Below are 20,189 nucleotides of genomic sequence, written 5' to 3'. Positions count from 1 at the left end.
TCTATCACATTGTCAGTGCAAAGTTTTTTCTTTTTATTTTAAAGGTTTTATATTTGTTTTTTACTTGTTGCAACCTCAAAGGACCAAATGGTATGATGCACACTGAGATAATAAATGTGCAGTTATTCTTAGCCTTTTTTCCTAGAACTTTAATATAACAAGGAAAATTTTGAAATGGACAATGAAAAGATAACACTTTATGTATGGGGAAGAATATCATTCAGTTGATGAAGGTACATTAAAATTCACACAAAAGGACATTTTGACTAGCATTCTGAAAGAGTTCATTGATTACAAGATTATCTATGAGGTTTTGGACCAGGCATTACACTACTGAATTATGGATAACTTTGATTTGTGATCTAGACCAAGTCACCCAATCTATCTTGGATTTTAGTTTTCTGGTTTATGAAATTAAGAAGTTAAGCTAAACGACTTCGGTTTCTTTTCGTGTATCATAATCAAAATGCTGTAACTTCTCCAGTGAATTCATAGAACACTGACTCTTGTTAAGTATGTCATGATATACTTTACGCTGTGAGGAGGTATACATGTATAATATATGTATAGATATGAACAAATGAATTTTAAATAAATGCACAATAAATTCTACAAAATGGGTTCCAACATTAACAAATGACCTGAGTTAGTCTTTCTCAGAGCTGACCATAAACTATAAAACATTTTTATAAACACTATCAGCCATAAAAACGAAGTAAAATCTAGACAAAAAATTCAATCTTCTCCAAAGTCATGTTAATCAAATCAGGTGATATATTAATGAAGTACATATGACTAAAAGGAAAAATGTATGTCATTCCTGTGGTAAGAGGAAACTGAATGTCACTAGAAATTTTTGCAAGCTTTAGGAGAGGAAGAGTTCAGTTTAGGAAAATAATCATTTCAGATGATCTGAAGAAAGGTATTGGATAGAACCTATCCAATAGGTTCATCACAAAAGAGGACCTGAGAAACAAGAATGAATGGTTTCTGTCTGGTGGAAAAATTTGAGGATAATCTCCCTTGCTTGAAAAGCGGTGATTAAGATTGGCACTTGCTTACAGGAGTGAAAAACAGGTAAGGGGTGCGCGCGTCTTCACACACAGAAGAGGAAATACAGAGAAAAGGAAGACACAAACATGAAATGAGAATTAAATGAAATAGAATCACACTGCTGATAGAAGCGTTAAAAATCTAAAATACAGCAAGAAGGGCAGTTGTTAAGCGATAAAGTGGGGGGGGGGGGGCGCAGAACAAGCCTTTTATCCCGCCGTTTAATTGGTCAGTTTAAGAAAGAATCCTATCTTCCCACCGCAGCTGAGAAGACACTTCTAAGAAGTACAGCTAAAAGGTGGAGGATTGATAAACAACTTAGAGGTTGGTTTCAGGAACGATAAAACAAGCAATGGGCTGCCCTGCCTGTGCCGCGGAGTCCCGAGGAGCCTGCGCTGTGCTCCTAGGGCGGGGTCTGGTCATCTCCGAGCAGACTCGGCGCCTGGGTCTGCGCTCTCTGGTTAAGCTTTCCGGGAAGCTTCCCCGGGAGCTCGCTGGTCCTGGCCGCAGAAGCCTGAGGACCCACCCAATGAGGATAAGCAGCTGAAAGGCCGCGCGGTGCAGCTTGAGGCCCCGGGACGTGGGCCGGTAAGTGGTCGGCCTGGCACCACCTTTCCGGGGGAAGCCACGCGCCCCCAGCATCGCACGCGGCTCTGCACCCGCGCCGCCCGACCCGAAACCCGGCGGAGGGCACACGGGGCTGCCGCTGCGGGCCCGGGACCAGCCCACGCTTACTCCAGAGCCTGTACGGGAGCCGACGGGTCGGACCTCCAGGCGCGGAGTCGCCCCGCGGGTATGTGCGAAAGGCGGGGCCGCCTACACGTGGTGCAGCGCCCTGAGGCCGGTTATCTGCAGTCACCGCAGTCTCCCGGCTCTGCTTGGGACGATGCGCGAACCGGGAATCCCAGAGCGCTGTGGCTAGACCAGGCTCCGCTGCCTCCCCAGCGGCCCCTTTCCTAATCGTTCAGACCGAGCCTGGTCGACTCCGCCGGAGACTGCCAGGTGAGAGGCCCCAGAGACACTAAGGGTAAAAATAAACCCCGCGTCCGCGGCGGGGACCCTATAGGCCTGCTGGGCCGGAGACGCGAGCGAGGGCCCAGCCTTTTCTGTTTATACACCCGGTGACGCGCGCGTCTGTTTACTGTTGTCAGGTGTTGGCGTGGGTTTTTCTTGCTTGCTTTTATTTCAGTTCTCAGATTAACCCAGAGGATGTTGCCTTTGTGGACTGGGTTAGCATCCTCGAGGTGCTAAGAATCATCAAATGCTGTTGACTGAAGAATATAACCTTAAGACAGCAGGAGCTGCTATAAGAGATAAAGTACAAAATCTCAGTAACTAAACATAATTCAGGCTTATTTCTCGTTCATGTCAAGTCCATTTACGTGTTCAGCTGTTGGCCTTCTACTCAATTATTCAGGAACGAAAACTCCTTTTATACTATGGCTTTGCCATCCCCTAAGACCTTGGAGTCCTTAGTTTCCAGGCAACGGACAGAAAAAGAAAAGCTATTAGAGGGTTGCATGTGGATTGTTTCTTATGGGTGAGGACTGGAAATCCCATACTATTTATGTCCACATCCCATTGACCAGACTTCAGTCACGTGCCACACTGACCTGCAAGGGAGACTGGAAATGTACTATGGACCCAGGCAGAAGAGTAAACGATTTTGGTAAATACGCATCAGTCTCTGACCCTCCCTTAAAGGGCAGACTGCATCTTGGTCATCTTTGTTACTCTTGTGCCCAGCACACCATAGAAACTTGTTAAGGCTTTGGGAGGCCGAGGTGGGCATATCACCCGAGGTCAGGCGTTCAAGACCAGCCTAGCCACCATGATGAAACCCCATCTCTACTAAAAATGTAAAAATTGGCTGGGCATTGTGGTGCATGCCCATAATCCCAGCTATTCCGGAGGTTGAGGCAGGAGAATCGCTTGAACCCAGGAGGCAGAGGTTGCAGTGAGCCAAGATTGTGCCACTGCACTCTAGCCTGGGTGACAGAGCAAGACTCTGTCACAAAAAAAAAAAAGAAAAAAAGAAAAGAAAAGGATATGAAACTTGTTAAGAGATGGGGTTGTTATCTCGTGTGTCTAAAGTTGAAACTTAACCATAGTTCATTGTGATTGCTTAGGAATCATTTATCATCCTCTAACTAGATTGCAAGATCTAAATATAGAAACTATTTGAGACTGTTCACTTCTGAATCCTCAGATCAAGGACTGGGACATAACAAGAGCCGTTTGTTGAATGAATGAATGAATCTTCAGAGAGGAGAACAAGGGAGACAGTTTGTCAATGTTGGAGTTAGGAAATACTGAGGTGACATTTGAGTTAGATTTTGAATTTCTTCAAGTAGAAAAAGCAGAAATGAAACTCCCGGCAGCAGTAGTAGTAGTAGTGGTATTTTATTGCTGTTGTTTTGTTTCATGAGAGGAAATTTGGAAAACAACCAAATGTTTATAAGTCCAAGTTTTCTTCATTCAGTATTCAAATATTATAATTTAACTTCAGGGTAGAGGAGGGGAAATACATAATCTTACAATCCAAATAATTTCTGTTGACTAAAAGAATGGCAGTGAAAACCTTGGCACTAATTTTTAACATTCTAAAATGTTACTTTCTGGACATTTTTGAGAAATTTCAATACAAAGGCAGTGGTCTGCTCATTCATTGTCTATGATGATTTTGCACTGTATCAAGAAGCTAGAGAGATAGAAGCTAAAGTTTATAAGACAGAGGTTCCTCATCACCGCGTTCATCAGGGCTTCTCAGGGATGGTTCTGCAACAAAATCACCTGTTATATTGGTTAGGATGCTTTTGGCTGCAAGTAACAGGATATTCAGCCAAAACTCCCTTCAAAAATACAGACTTATTGTTCTCATACACGAAGATGTTTGAAGGTAGGTGGGTCCAGGGTTTGTTCAGTAGCTCAATAATATCGGGGCTCTAGGTTGCTTTCTGTCTTCAGCTAATCTTGACTTTTCTTCATGGGTGAATGATAGCTGCTAGAATTGTCCCAAGAAACCCATCCACAATCCCAACTTCCCTTGCCTCTTCACCTGGTCATTTAAAGACAAAAAGAGGAGAGGATTTTCCTCCTCTCTCTCTGTCTTTATTAAGAAGGAAAATCTTATATAATGTGCCCCAATAATCTTGCCTACAAATTCCAATGGCAAGAAATGAATCATGCTCAGTCCTTAGCCAATTAGTGGCAAAGAGGAATGGTGTTACAGAGATTGATTTACACCAATCGTGACTTATCCCTGTGGCTGGGGAAGGAACCTGCTGGCATACCTGAACACTTGGCATTTAGACGGGCAGTAAGTCATGTCTGTCCCACTTGGGATAGATTCAGTCTCTGTAGATTCTGATTTTAGTGGATCTAGAAATAATGTTTTAAACTTTTACTAAATCTGTTTCACTTTGGTGAGGGGAGAGAATAGAAAGAATGAAAACAAGTATTGGGTCCCTTCTTATATAGGGGTAATTTCCTTTTATTCTTATCTCATTATGTAGTATTTTGCTTCATGAGTCAATGGAATTACTAAATCAGTTAACCAAATAAAATAGCAGTTGTTTTCCTTTGCTAACTTGGCTCCATGTATTTGATACACCTAAGTCTTTCAGATAAGGTAGTTCTCATCCAGGGAAATGTTGTTAGTCATTTTAGTAATTAATTGTCTAAGAAAATGTTAAGCCCTACTCCTGAATTCCTCGTTGCTGGGTAGGGTTCCTTTTGGGAAATGAGCATTAGATCACTGTTGTTCAGCACATACAGAAACTGGAATGTTTCTGTATGTTCTATATAGAAATACTATATGAGACTGAGAACCTATACGTTCAACACATGAATGGATGAACACAAAGGTAGGAGATTGTTGTTATTGCGATCATTACAGAGTATTGAACAATCACAGTGATGCACTTTCAAAGGCATGAATACAACCCAGAGTACTCTAGCAAAGTCTTAGTCCATTTTTGTTACTATAACAAAATACCACAAAGTAAATTATTTATAATAATCGAAATTTATTTCTCACAGTTCTGGAGGCTGGGAAGTCCAAGATCAAAGTGCCAATTAGATTTGATATCTGATATGAACTTGATCTCTGCTTGTAAGATGGTGCCTTCTTGCCATGTCTTCTGCACATGGAGGAAGAGAGGAATGCTGTGTTCGCAGATGGTGGAAGGGAAAGAGCCAAAGGGACTAGGCTGCTCCCTTCGACCTCTTTTATAAGAGCACTAGTCCCATTCATGAGGGTTGAGTGCTGGTGACTTAATCACTTCCCCAAAGTACCCTCCTCTTAATACCATCACCTTGGCAGTTACATTCCAAAATCTGAATTTTGGAGGAACACAAGCATTCAAACCATAGCAAGCAATATATGTAAATTCTCCATAAGATTACCCCTTTAAATGACAGCCTATCCAAATCACAGGCAGCAAATAGCAAGAATAAAAAGTCTTTATCCATGTTTTTTAGCAGTAACTGAAATGATAGCAGTAAATCTATTTTACTTGACTGAGAGCCTATGGACATTTGCAAGTTGATAGTTCCTTTATTTCTTCTGGAATATTACGGAAAGTACTTGTAAACATTTAGATTAGTAAGATAATTTGAAAAAGAGAACTTTTAACAAATATCTCTCTATGTGAAAACATTTTTACAGAAATGGTTTCCAAAGTATGCTTCACTTGCCAGAAGGAACAGGGATGAGTAGACAGGGCTCCTGCAGCACCACCTAATTCGTTCCATTTGTAGGATTTAAGGATTAGGTTTCATTTGATGGAAGATATTTGACATAAAGATATAAAGACCAGGGCCAGGTGCAGTGGCTTCTACCTGTAATCCCAGCAGATGTTGAGGTCAGGAATTCGAGACCAGTCTGGCCAACATGGTGAAACCCCGTCTCTACTAAAAATAGAAAAATTAGCTGGGCATGGTGGCCGGCATCTGTAATCCCAGCTGCTCGGGAGGCTGAGGCAGGAGAATAGCTTGAAACCAGAAGGCAGAGGTTGCAGTGAACTGAGATCTCTCCACTGTACTCCAGCCTGGGCAAAACAGCGAAACTGTCTCAAAAAAAAAAAAAAAAAAAAAAAAAATGAAAACCGAACTTGAAAATTTTGAAAACCACTGCTATTGGTGATTCTAGGCAGTTACTTATCTTCTTTGAAAATCACAACTACAAAAAATGATTTTAAATTGTGGCATGTGGAATTAAGTTACCTCAAATCAAATCACCAGACTATATCTATGAAAAATATTACCACGAAATGTGATATCATTTTCCTTTCTCTAAAGCTTTGGGAATTGCATAGATTATTTTTAAATGTATTTAAAATTTTGGCTGGTCAGGGTGGCTCACATCTCTAATCTCAGCACTTTAGGAGGCCAAGGCCAGTGGATCACTTAAGGTCAGGAGTTTGAGACCATTCTGGCCAACATAGTGAAACCCCATCTCTAACAAAAATACAAAATTAGCCAGGCATGGTGGCGCATGCCTCTAGTCCCAGCTACTTGGGAGGCCAAGGCAGGAGAATCACCTGAACCCAGAAGGCGGAGGTTGAAGTGAGCCAAGATCATGCCACTACACTCCAGCCTGGGTGACAGAGCGAGAATCCATCTCAAAAAAAAGTATTTAAAATTATATAAGAAAATCCTATTAAATCTTAATAATGTAGAAAATAAAAATGAAAGTCCAGCCACTCCTCTTCCATTTCCCTTCCCAAAGGCAATTGCTGTTAAAGGAATTTTTTTTTCTGTTTTTTCCATAACAGGTACATATATCAAACTGCATGTATTCTTGATCTCTTAAGGACAGTTTTCTTTCAAGTGGGGAGAAAAGATTAAGGAAATTTTTTTTTTCTTTTTTTATTTTTTATTCAGAGTCTTGCTCTGTCGCCCAGGCTGGAGTGCAGTGGCCTGATCTCGGCTCACTGCAACCTCCGCCTCCCAGGTTCAAACGATTCTCCTGCCTCAGCTACCAACTGGGATTACAGGTGCCCGACACCATGCCCAACTAATTTTTGTATTTGTTTAGTAGAGACCGGGTTTTACCATGTTGGCCAGGCTGGTCTTGAAGTCCTGACCTCAGGGGATCTGCCCACCTCAGCCTCCCGAAGTGCTGGGATTACAGGTGTGAGCCACCATGCCCAGCCAAGAAAACTTTATTTCAACTTCATATCTCTATGAGTTTGGTGGCATATGACCCTGATACTAGAAGATAAAGTTCAAATTAAGCCAAGGAAGTCTCTAAATATGGGAATCAGTCCTGTAGGAAACTCTGAATACTGGGTATGCTAGAGAAAGGCATGAATGGCCTGCAGCCTTCGCATGTGTTTTTAGAAAACACTTCACCTACTAACCGATGAGCAAGTGGGCAGTCACGACAGGCATAACACCCGAGTCCCTTTGCTTAGGCCAGACCTCACTCTTCTGTTGGATTCTGTATTTGAGCCATAGAACCTTGACTAAATTCATGTTATTTACTGAATTTATAAGATCTATAAAATTTTGCCATTTGAAACAGACCAAGTTTTTTCTAATATAATTTACAGATTATCAGTTTAAATAATGCAATATCTTCATTTCATTCAGAAGCAGAAAAAAATCTTTTGTTTCTGCATACAGGCACTTTTAGTGTTTATCTAAAACGGCAGTTCTCAACCATTTTGGCGCCAGGGACCAGTTTCATGGAAGACAATTTTTCCTTGGACCCAGGAAGGTGGGGATGGCTTTGGGAGGGTATCAAGTGCATTATATTTATTGTGCACTTTATTTCTGTTATTATTACATTATAATATATAATGAAATAATTTTACAACTCACCATAATATAGAATCAGTGGGAGCCCTGAGCTTGTTTTCCTGCAACTAGATGGTCCCTTCTGTTGGTGATGGAAGACAGTAACAGATCATCAGGCATTAGATTCTCATAAGGAGTGTGCAACCTAGATGCCTCACATGCACAGCTCACAATAGGGTTCACACACCTATGAGAATCTAATGCTACTTCTGATCTGACAGGAGGCGAAGCTCAGGCAGTAATGCTAGTGATGGCAAGCGGCTGTAAATACCGATGAAGCTTTGCTGGCTCACCTGTCCGCCGCTCACTTCCTGCTGTGTGGACCAGTTCCTGACAGACCACGTGATACCAGTCCATAGCCCTGGGGTTTTGGACCCCTTAGCTAAAAGATACCTTGCCTTCCTAGTTCTCAGTATAATTTTCTGATACACAAAAGTCTCTCAAAGCATCTCAGTTGAACTGGAATTTTTTAAAAAGAAAAGCTCCTTAATTCTTAGAATCTTAAAACATGCCTAAATGGCAAGTTATCTTTTCGTCTATTGATGAATACTTCATTTATTTTTCTTTTTGTGAGACAGGGTCTCATTCTGTTAACCAGGCTGAGTGCAGTGGCACAGTTATGACTCACTGCAGCCTCAACCTCCAGGGCTAAAGCAGTCCTCCCATCTAAGCCTCACAAGTAGCTAGGACTACAGGCACACACCACTATTCCCTGCTAATTTCTAATTTTTTTATGGAGACAGTGTTTTGCTATGTTGCCCAGGCTCATCCTGAACTCAATTCAAGAGAGCCTTTTACTTTGACCTCCCAAAGTACTGTGATTATAGGCATGAGCCACCACACTGGCACCAATAATTCAAAATATGTAAACAAAATGTGTCATGCCACCAATGTTGTACAGTCTAAATTGATTAATAACTCTTTTGCTTATAATAAACTGTGTAACATTTGTAAAAATGGGAAAGTGTAAAGCTGAAGATGATGCAAGGTAGAAAATAAAAATGTTTACATTTGCTTTCAGCATGTGTTTTCAAACTTACAGGTGTATGTGGGCATATATGAGTAGGATTTTAAACAAATTATAGCAGAAACTAAAAAATGCAATGCAGTGACTTGGTAGAAATGACATGAAGTCAAAGATATAAATTAAAGAACTATCTCATTATACAAACTTTTATAGTTTTATTATGAGGCCGATATTGGCTGCGTTGAGAAAAACTATTTAGCTTCTCTAAACTTTAATTTTTTCATTTAAATATTAAAGAGGTAGGCCTAGTTCGGTTCTAAAGGGCTTCCCAACTATTATTATTCCATTAATCTATGATTCTTAGTTACTTAGAAACCATCTAGTTTCTCTATATTTCTCCTACTTCTTAATTTTTCCATCACAGACACCCGGTGTCTCAGATAAATTCTTAACAGTTCTCTTGAACCTTCTCTGGTACCAAAGAAGTAGTTTAATGTTGGGATTTTAAAAGACTTCCATGAATATATTGAGAAAATAAGATTCATTACATACAATATTTCGTTTTACCAGCACTGTTTTGAAAAACAAAGCATTTCACTTAAATTAATTTTCTGGACAACTGACACCTATTTTATTAAATACCAAATTTTTGTTTAGTTTAACATTCTGTTTAAACAAAATCTCTAAATTGTACTATCTATTTTAGTGCCTTTTAAACACAAAATATACTAACATAATTTTTTCTTTTTATTTTTAGAGGGGGACAGAGCCTCACTCTCTCACTTGGGCTAGAGTGGCACAATCTCCCAGGTTCAAGAGATTCTCCTGCCTCAAGTAGCTGGGATTACAGGTGGCTGCCACCATGCCCAGCTAATTTTTTGTATTTTTAGTAGAGATGGGGTTTCACCATTGACCAGGCTGGTCTCAAACTCCTGACCTCAGGTGATCCACTTGACTTGGCTCCCTAAAGTGCTGGGACTACAAGTATGAGAATCACTTTTCCAAACATTGTTTATGATACAGGAGATCTTTCAGGGCCAATTCAGGTATGAAGGTTCTTACTGGGGATTCATTTGGTGGCAAGTGACAGAAACCCAAATCAAACTGTCTTAATGAAAGGAATTTATTGGCTCATCTAACTCAAAAGTAGCTGCTTCTGGATGTACCAACAATGTGGTGATTAATTTGGAGTTTTCCTCTTTTTCCATATTGAGAATCTTCTTTGCTCTGTGATCATTTCATTCTTTGGAGAGCTTTCTTGGGTGTCACAAGTGTTTTCATTAGCAAGTCTAGGTTTAGCAACACCAACAGAGAGCTCTTTCCCAAAGGTTCCAGTAAATACCCAAAGCTGACTCTCGTTGGTGAGGTATGTTTCAGTCCTCATGCCTGAAACCATCAATGTAACAAGAGGAAGGAGTTCCCTTATTGACCAGGGCTGTCAATGATCCTCATCCCTGGATCACTGGTGGAGCACGTGGGTTGGGGAAGTCAGAATGACAATCTCACATGACCACATGGATGGAGAATAGAGGAGGTGTGGAGTTCACAAAAGAAAATTAGTGTGCTGTTACCAAGAAAGGTGATGGGAAAGGTGCTTGGCAAGCCAACACTGTAAATATCCCTTGTGGAAAGATATGTATCCTTACATTTCATGACTCTTAGATTGCTGTCTTTTTCATCTCTTTCACTGTCATCAGTCACTAATGCTGCTCTCAATTTGCCTCTATCACAGCGGTCTCTTCCTGAATTTTAATATTTAACACCTAATCTTCTGAGGGTTTGACAAACAAAGGAGCAAAGTCATTAGAATTGTTTTCAAAATAAGGGCCAGGAATGGTGGCTCACGCCTGTAATCTCAGCATTTTGGGAGGGCTAGGCGGGTGGATCACCTGAAGTCAGGACTTGGAGACCAGCCTGGCTGACATGGCAAAACCCCATCTCTACTAAAAATACAAAAAAATTAGCCAGGCGAGGTGGCGGGCACCTGTAATCCCAGCTCCTCAGAAGGCCGAGGCAGGAGAGTCTCTTGAACCCAGGAGGTGGAGGTTGCAGTGGGTCAAGATCATGCCACCGTACTCTAGCCTGGGTGACAGAGGGAGACTTCCTCTCAAAAATCAAACAAACAAACAAAACAAAATAAGGGTTAATGGGCTCTGAGTGAGTCCTTAAGAACCTTCTCTGAGTAAAGAGAAAAAACTTTCTAATAAGAATTTCATGACATTTTTTATGGTCCTTCAAGGGTCATTTTTGTAATTTCAAGACCCAATGACTATGAATAATAAATACCATGAACATGGTCACTTTAAGTAAAGCTAACATTTTGGAAATTCTCCTGAATTTAAGTGGGTTCCTGAAGTGAGACATGCGTTTTAAATGGTCTTTTAGAAATGGAAACACAGCAGAGAGCAAACAAATACAGCTGACTAGTTGTAAGATCTCTTACTGGGCTTATTAAAAGACTGGTATTTCATTTTATCCTTTATTTCTGCAGTAGTTTCTGATCACGTATAAGTATTTTGGCATTTGTGGTTGAGAGTATTGGAGAATAGGGAAGTTTTTTGGAATGTAAAATTATATAAATCCCACAGATGTTATAACATACAAAGTTGTGATTGTTTATGTTTAAAAGGACCCCGTGATAATATTAATAAAATTTGTTCACAAAGGCTTCATTTTAACCAATAGTTTGTGTCTACTAAAAATAATAATTTCTAATTCGTGACTATTTAAAATTAGTTTTTGTAAGTGGCAGAATTGGGTGATTTTGAAAATTTGATGAAAGAGATGATTCTAGTGATACTGCCAAAGAATTTCTATGTAATTCTCCTACTGAGAAAGGTGAAGAAATGAATGTTACATCCACCTCATCAAGAAGTGGGCCTCAAAAATAGATGAAAAATCATGACCAAATAAAATCAATGGGATTAAGTAGTAAATTCTTCAAGATTGAGGTGACTTTGTCTTGCTTAATAGGGAAAACAAAACAATTCTTAAAGATTCTTCTTATGATAATCAGGAAGAAGGAATATGCGTGGTTAACAATAACCAACACTATTGAATGCCACCTGTGCATAGTTAGAACGATTCTTGTCTCCCTTTCATAAATAAGGAATTAATCACAAAGAGGTTAAGCAATTTGGTATATGAGGGAGATGGACTTCAGACTCAGGCTTATCCAAATCCAAACCCAGCCCATCTTGTTACCATATTTGGGGTCATTCACTTCAGAAGGTAAGGGCCAGGTGCTGTGGTTGGAGATCTGATATCCTAACTCTTAAACCTGATCTCGCGTTACTCTCAGCCTCCTGCCACAGGCTCCAGCAGTTTCCCCTCACACACCACTGACTTTCTTGCCTCCATGCCTTTAAGACAAGTGTTCTCTGAGTCTAACATTGTCTGGTCAAGTGACTTTATTTTATGTTCTCAGTCTAAATTTTGAAATAAGTTTTTTAATTTAAAAAAGTATATATACAAACATATATACATATACATATATATCATTATATAAGCATATTTATTATAAATTATATATAATAAGTAAACTAAAGGTTTTTTTGAGATGGCACTCTGGTTACCATTGTGTTTTGTAATTAGGAAAAATGGTGGTGGTGGTAGGAAGATTATGATGTTCTTTGAAATTTTAAATGCAAATTTCTTGGTACTTTGTTGAACAGAGAAAATGATTCCTTGAGGGAGGGGTCCTGTCTAATTCATCCTTGTCTTTATGTCTAGCATAGTGCCTGGAACACATTAGGCACTTTGATATGTGTTGAATTAGATTTTCCCTTCTCTTACATAATTTTCTCTTCGATTCAACCACAAGTTTGTAGTGTGTACCTCTATCAAGATACTCATTGTACTTGTTGCATTAGGAGTAAGTTTCCTTACTAGTTAAAAAAGAAGACAAAACTTGATTAATAGTGGTTTAAACAATTACCCCAATGCTTGGCAGTCCAAGGCTGATGGAGCAACTGGAAGATGTCGACAAGGAACCAGCTTCTATCTTACTTATCTACTATCCTAAGTAGAGGGCTTTTATTCTCATGCTTGAAAGATGTCTGCTGTCCTTCCAGCCACTGTATCTACATTCTAGGAAGGAGAAAGGGAAATGTTAGAGGACAAAGAGTACAAAGTATTATCCTCTAAAGGCCTCCCCCAAAGCTCCCACCTAAATCTCATATGTAGAACTGTGACACATGGTCACCTCTACCTGTAAAAGTGGCTAGGAACTGGAGTACTGCATTTGCCTTGTAGCCTGTATAGCATGGAAAGCCAAGGGAGAATGGGTTGAAGTGAGTGTTTATTGAGCCAATTGGTAGTCTTAAGGTTTTCTTAGTTATTTGGTATAAATTTATTTTTCCTGGTATATGATAAGTCGGTGGATAACAAACACTGTGTTTTGGTAATCTTTGAATTGCCCACAGTGACTAAAAAGTGACTATCATAGCACTTCTCGTAGTGTCTAAGACATTGTGGCTACTCAGTCAATTGTGTATTTTTAAACTTTAATTTAGAAATAAGAACCAGGCAAGAGTTAGGGACTCTAGATTCTCCGAAAAGGATGGAATCCAGAGATTTCCCTTTAGTGACTCATTCCTCATATCAACATTGGAAAGTTACCTGGAGCCTTCCTACTTCATCCAGTTGGCCCATGAGAGAGGACAATTTAACACTGATATTGCTTGGAATGTTTTTAAGTATAACTCAAAAAACAGTATGGGAAAGAAATCATAAAAATGTGATTGGTTAACAAAGGCTTTTATAAGAGAAGTAAAAAGGTAGATAAGAATGATGATAATATATGAGAATCAAGCAAAAAAAAAAAAACAACAACAACAGCCATTGAAAATTAAGAATAGTCTAATTTCAAATAGTTTAGCCATTCCATTCAGAATTCTTAGTGAAAAATAAGTACAATCCGAAGTCTTTGAAATCAAAAGACTTTCAAATTACTCCTCTATATCTGTACTCTTTCAAAACAGATCTCGTTCCTCTTCCCTCTGTCATCTTCTTAATTATAAATAATGGGGGATGAAGATAAAAGAATTACATGTGAAGATTCAGAACCATCCACAGGAATAAATCACATGCCCTCCATGCATCAAGAAACACAGGTAAATCTAAGCTGTGACAGAATTGTATTTCCTTCATATTCTACCACTCATTTACCAATTCTCCTATCCCCAGACTCACACAGTGCACGGCAGGTGTGACTACCAGTTTTCCCAGCTAACATCATTGTCAGTTGACCCTACCTGTGGCTAGAAAAATGGAGAGGCTGTGGAATGCTTTGTGTCTCTGACCTAATCTCTAGAATGGTTTTGGTTTCTTCCTTTCTTTTTATTGCTTAAATTCAAGTAGATTAATGAATGTGAAGTGGTTTTCATTACAGATAGTTATCTTTTTCTAAACTACTTTGGTATATGTGCCAATTATTGCCCTGAATTTTATCTTAAATATGCTTATTTTAAAACCCAGTATTACAAAACGTAATAAAACGTTATGTGACCCAGACATTTATAATACAGGTTGAGTATCCCTTATCTGAAATGCTTGGGACCATAAGTGTCTTGGATTTCTTTTTTTTTTTTTAATATTTGCATGCACCTAATGAGATATCTTGCAGATGGAACCCCAATCTAAACAGGAAATGTATTTATGTTTCATATACACCTTATACAGGTAATCTGAAGGTAATTTTATATAATATTTTAAATAATTTTGTACATGAAACAAAGTTGTATTTGATTGTTACCTGTCATGTGAGTTTAGATGTGGAATTTTTCACTTGTGTGTCATGTCAGCACTCAAAAAGTTTCAGATTTTGGAGCATTTCAGATTTTAGATTTCCAGATTAGTGATACTCAACCTGTACTAAAAATAGTGACTGTGCTAAATACTCCTAGCATAATTCTTGTTTCAAGCTGATTAGCTAGTAATAAAGCTGTGTGTTTTTCCTACAAAGTGTTATACTTGAGTCTAGTCATAGAAATTTGATTTGTAAGGTGATGATGCAGTACCTATAAAAATGTGTAAAATATATACAGTTTTAAGGATTTTTAAAATTACTTTAAATACAGGAGGAGACAGTTATGAACCTCAAAGGTATAGATGCAAATGAACCAACAGAAGGAAGTATCCTTTTGAAAAGCAGTGAAAAAAAGCTACAAGAAACACCAACTGAAGCAAATCACATACAAAGGCTGAGACAAATGCTGGCTTGCCCTCCACATGGTTTAATGGACAGGGTCATAACAAATGGTAAGGATTAATTCAGAAATAGAGGGCAAAAGATGAAGTTGTTATAATGACAGATTCCTAAATAATATGGTTGAAAAGATAAAACGTTCACTTCTCCCACACATAAAAACTAGTTGGTGAACAATTCACACACATGGGTGGCTCTGTCCCACACATTGAAGGGAAGGACCTAGACTAACAGGGCTCCACTGTCTTCACCTTGGCTTTCAGGATCACTGTGGTCACCACCATTGTGGGAAGGGGGAAGGAACACAGATCAAGGACCTTTTCCTTTACTATATCTGAATAATTTCACAGGATTACTTTAGGACTATCTAAAACACTACATAAATGTTGGTTGTTATTACTGGTAAGTAATGCAAGTAATATTTTAGCAAACACAGCCCCATTTATACTTCCAAATGAATCCTGTTACTTTATAAGTAAGAATATTGGTTTGCAATTCAGCTTATTTTAGTAGAGCTGCTGTTACATAAGACATTTGGGGGATTTTTCTTTGGGAGTTTATCTCCACTATTTTGCAAATTTTTAGGGTTGTAATATATTTGTCTTTTAGGAATGGATTTGGTCTTTGGAGGAAGCCAAAGGTTATTCTGCTATCAATTTGACAAATATATGGAAGTTCAGATTCATTTATGCCCTATTTTTCTTCAGAAATGAATTGTGTGCTTATATGTGTCTGTGCTGTGTATGCTGGGGGATATGTGATAGAGTAGAAAAAAGAAGAGATTTGAAAATTATCTATAAAAGCAAATTAGTTTTCTTTTAAGAAGACAATATTTTTTCATTGACAGTTAAAATTTATTTTTTACATTGATAAAATTGTATGTATTTGCTATGTGCAACATGATGTTTTGAAGTATGTATACATAGTAGAATTACTAATTTTAGCTGATTAACATATGCATTACGTCACATAGCTATCATTTTTTGTGGTGAGAACACATTACATTCACTCTTAGCATTTTTCAAGAATACAATGTTATTAACTATAGTCTTCATGTTGTACAATAAACCTCTTAACCTTGTTCCTCCTGTCTAACTGAAATTTTGTATCCTGTGACCAACAACCCAATATATATCACTCAGTATACTTGAGTTATATGTGCATGTGTGTATACATTTTTTTTTTTTCATGGATCTTCACATTTAAAGTCTAGAGAAAATTACATGTCAAGGCATTGGTCATAGCCTTCCTGCCACTTTCACCTCCCCCACCCAACCTTTTTTTTCCTGGAGACAGGATCTTGTTATGTTGCCCAGGCTGGTCTTGAACTCCCAGGCTCAAGGGATCCTCCCACCTCAGCTTCCCAAGTAGCTTCTTACAGATATATACCACTGCACCTGGCAAAACTAGTTTTAACCTGCCAACTTTTAAATGCCTGGAATCTATCCACAATTTTTCACTTTTATAAATCATATTTTCAAAAGATAAAGATAATTTTAACGTCAAAATATAAAAAGAATTGTTCAAAAGCATAACCATCTTCATCAGCATTATTTATTTATTTTTGTTTTTGACACATATTTGTACATATTTGTGGGGTACAATATGATGTTTCAATACATTTATATATTGTATAATGATCAAATCTAGCTAATTAGCATATCTACCACCTGAAGCATTTATCGTTTCTTCATGGTGAGAACATAGAAAATCTTCTGTTTTAAGGTATACAATACCTTATTCCTGACTATAGTCACATTGCTGTGGTACAGAACAAACTACTCTTCCTATCTAATTATCACTTTGTACTTGTTGACCACTCTCTCCCCATAACCCCAAGCTCCTCCCCTCCCCAGTCCCTGGTAATCACTGTTCTATTTACTATTTCCATAAGAACAACTTTTTTAGATTCTACATATGAGTGAGATTGTGTAATATTTGTCTTTCTGTGCCTGGCTTATTTCACTTAGCATAATATCCTCCAGGTTCATCCACGTTGTTGCAAATGACAGGATTTCATTCTTTTTTATGACTGAAAAACAGGTCATTGTGTATATACACCATATTTTCTTTATCCAGTCATTCATTGTTGGACACTTAGGTTGATTCCATATCTTGGCTATTGTAAATAGTACTGCAGTAAACTTGGGAGTGCAGACATCTCTTCAACATACTGATTTCATTTCCTTTGGATACATACCTAGTAATGGGATTGCCAGATCATATGGTGGTACTATTTTTACTTTTTTGAGGACTCTCCATACCACTTTCCATAATGGTGGTATTAATTTACATTCCTACCAACAGTGCACAGAGTTACCTTTTCTCTACATCCTTGCCAACCCCTTGTTATCTTTTGTCTTTTTGATAATAGCCATCCTGATAGGCATGAGGTGAAATGTTGAACATTTTTTCCTATACCTGTTGGCCATTTGTATGTCTTCTTTTGAAAAATTCAAGTCCTTCGCCCATTTTAAATTGGATTATTTGTTTTCCTGCTATTGAGTTTTTTGAGTTCCTTTTATATTCTGGACATTAACTCCTTGCAAGGTACATGGTTTGCAACTGTTCTCTCCCAGGCTATAGGTTGTCTCTTCACTCTGTGGATTGTTTGCTGTGCAGAAGCTTTTTAGTTTGGTGTAATCTGGTTTGTCTGTTTTTGCTTTTGTTGCCTGTATTTTTGGAGTCATATCCAAAAAGTTACTGCTCAAACCAGTGTCATGGAGCTTTTTTCTTATGTTTTTTTCTAATAGTTTCATAGTTTTATGTCTTACTAAATTTGCCTTTCAAGGCAAATTTAAAGACAATTTCAAAAAAAATTGTGTTGAGGAATAATAGCATCATTGAAATAAATATATGAATGTCCATGTATGTTTACTGAAAAATGAGACTCAACTCCATAGTTATACTTTGTGGGCTCTGAAAGACATGTTTACCATTATCATCTGGGACAATGAAAGCCAAGCATAATATTTTATACTTTGGGCTCTAGATGTGTTTTTAATGAAACCAAGTGAGGTTACTTAACTAAGCATGGAAGAAAATCTCAAACTTAGAACATGTACAGAAAACCACAATCCGAAAATATACACTACATGATAAGACAACAGATAATTGAATACCTTTTCTGTTCTTTTTATTATTTTTTTAAACTTTTATTATTCAAAATGTGGCCTATTTATAGTTAAAACATTTACAATGAAACAGATATGGACCGACATAAGAAAAGAGTAAAAATGAATAATGTAATTTTGGGACTCATTTTTTAAAAATATATAATTGTTCTTAAAGCAGCCTGAAAAATGAGGTTCATGGTAGATAAACATCTCATCACTTATTTTTCTGTTTTTCTGTTCCAGAAGTTTACAAGACGACTTTTGTCCTATATTCTTTCCTGTGCCTATGCAGTATATATCAGTATTCTTCTTAAAAAGTAGGCTGGGCGCAGTGGCTCACGCCTGTAATCCCAGTACTTTGGGAGGCCAAGGCAGGTGGATCACGAGGTCAGGAGTTCAAGACCAGCCTGGCCAACATAGTGAAACCTCATCTCTATTAAAAATACAAAAAATTAGCCGGGCATGGTGGCGGGTACCTGTAATTCCAGCTACTTGGGATGCTGAGACAGGAGACTCACTTGAACCTGGGAGGCGGAGGTTGCAGTGAGCCCGTGCCATTGTACTGCAGCCTGGGTGACAAGAGTGAAACTGTCTCAAAAAATAAAATAAAATAAGTAAATCTTACATGTGAAAATTTGTGGTTTTCCATAATCATAAATGAGAAGTAAATTGTTAACTGATTTAAACATGATTTAGAGAAACCTTATAGACATACCATTTGCTATGTATTTACAACTGTATTTCAGGTAAGGCATAGGGAAAGAGAGTTAGAGATTTTTTTAATAGTCTTGAAGTAGAAAAGAGAAAACTCTTTTTTTTTTTTTTCTTTTTGAGATGGAGTCTCACTCTGTCACCCAGGCTGGAGTGCAATGGCTCGATCTCAGCAGCTCACTGCAAGCTCTGCCTCCTGGGTTCAAGTGATTCTCTTTCCTCAGCCTCCTGAGTAGCTGGGATTACAGGCACGTGCTACCATGCCCGGCTAATTTTTGTATTTAGTAGAGACAGGGTTTCACCATGTTGGTCAGGCTGGTCTCGAACTCCTGACCTCGTGATCCGCCTGCCTCGGCCTCCCAAAGTGCTGGGATTACAGGCATGCAGCTGAAAAGAGAAAACATTTAATTCTACCTTGCTGAATTTAGCTTAAGTTTATGCTATGACAAAGTAGAATTTAGTATAATAGCCGGCAAATCCTGCTTTTCCATTCTACTTCTCATATCACATAGAAATGTCAACCCTTGTAGCTAATTGGGAAATACCAAAAGTCCCTTAGGTATTCCACTGCAGTCGTATCATAAGCCTAGAAAATCTGTAACAATTCTGTGAGGGTTTAGGAAAAGGGACATTGAATTCAGTCAGTATGGTAGATAAGACTCAATGAACAATCTTGTCACAAACCAAGGAAAGCATCTGAAAAAATATTTTAAGTCTTTTGAAATGATCTGTCAAGAAAACAGGGAATCATCAGACACCAAAACCAAAGTGTAAGTAACAGAGGTCAATAAGCAGTCAAGGTGGCCCCACCCTGCAGGTTTCTACCAAACCTCAGGGAACTTGAGATGGATTTTGAGAGCACTGGGAGCACAGGAGGCTAAGCTAGCGCCTGCCCAGGTTGAGAGAAGTCTAACAGGAAAAAGCATTCTCCTTCACCCACATAAAGTGGAAACCCAGTGTAACGCCAAATTTGAGGTAAACCCGTTCTGCAGATGGGGCCTGTGACTCAACCTGTCTCAACTGTGGTTGCTGGCTGGGGCAGATGTGGAGTCTCCAAAAAAAATGTTTAACTTCATCCTGATTTGTCTCCAATTTCACAGAAAAAATTCAATTTGAAAATGTGTCTATTTTCAGACATTTTCAGATGGTCTCGGATGGTAAGCTTTTAAGTACATGGTAGAAGTAAATTCATTTCCCATCTGGGAAAACTCATTCAGCCTAAGGCTTCAACCAAGTTGGACACAGTTCCAAGGGAGAGCTCACTGTTGCAAAAGACAAACTAAAAAGTTTAATTTTAGACAAAGTTCCAAGGGAGAGCTCATTATTGGGA

General features: G+C 38.5%; 1 protein-coding gene across 5 annotated transcripts in view; it reads left to right on the top strand.

The window, feature by feature from the left end:
- The first annotated feature begins 1,467 nt into the window (after positions 1-1,467).
- SLC9B2 (solute carrier family 9 member B2) overlaps positions 1,468-20,189 on the top strand; it is a 65,209-nt gene continuing 46,487 nt past the window's right edge. For 3 of the 5 annotated variants that reach the window (XR_002733286.2, XM_023220115.2, XM_023220114.2), the window contains exons 1-3: positions 1,468-2,055; positions 13,807-13,938; positions 14,905-15,085. Coding sequence is in view for 4 of the 5 variants with exons in the window: in XM_023220115.2 (XP_023075883.1) it covers positions 13,849-13,938; positions 14,905-15,085 (271 nt within the window). In the remaining variant the exon portion in view is untranslated. Of the gene's footprint in view, positions 2,056-13,806; positions 13,939-14,904; positions 15,086-15,378; positions 15,435-20,189 lie in introns of those variants that run through there. The other 2 variants (XM_023220116.3, XM_023220117.2) reach the window with 2 other exon arrangements.

Source organism: Piliocolobus tephrosceles, chromosome 3 (assembly GCF_002776525.5).
Source record: "Piliocolobus tephrosceles isolate RC106 chromosome 3, ASM277652v3, whole genome shotgun sequence".
In the NCBI taxonomy this organism is placed as follows: Eukaryota; Metazoa; Chordata; class Mammalia; order Primates; family Cercopithecidae; genus Piliocolobus; species Piliocolobus tephrosceles.
This window is presented reverse-complemented; position numbering and strand designations above follow the sequence as displayed.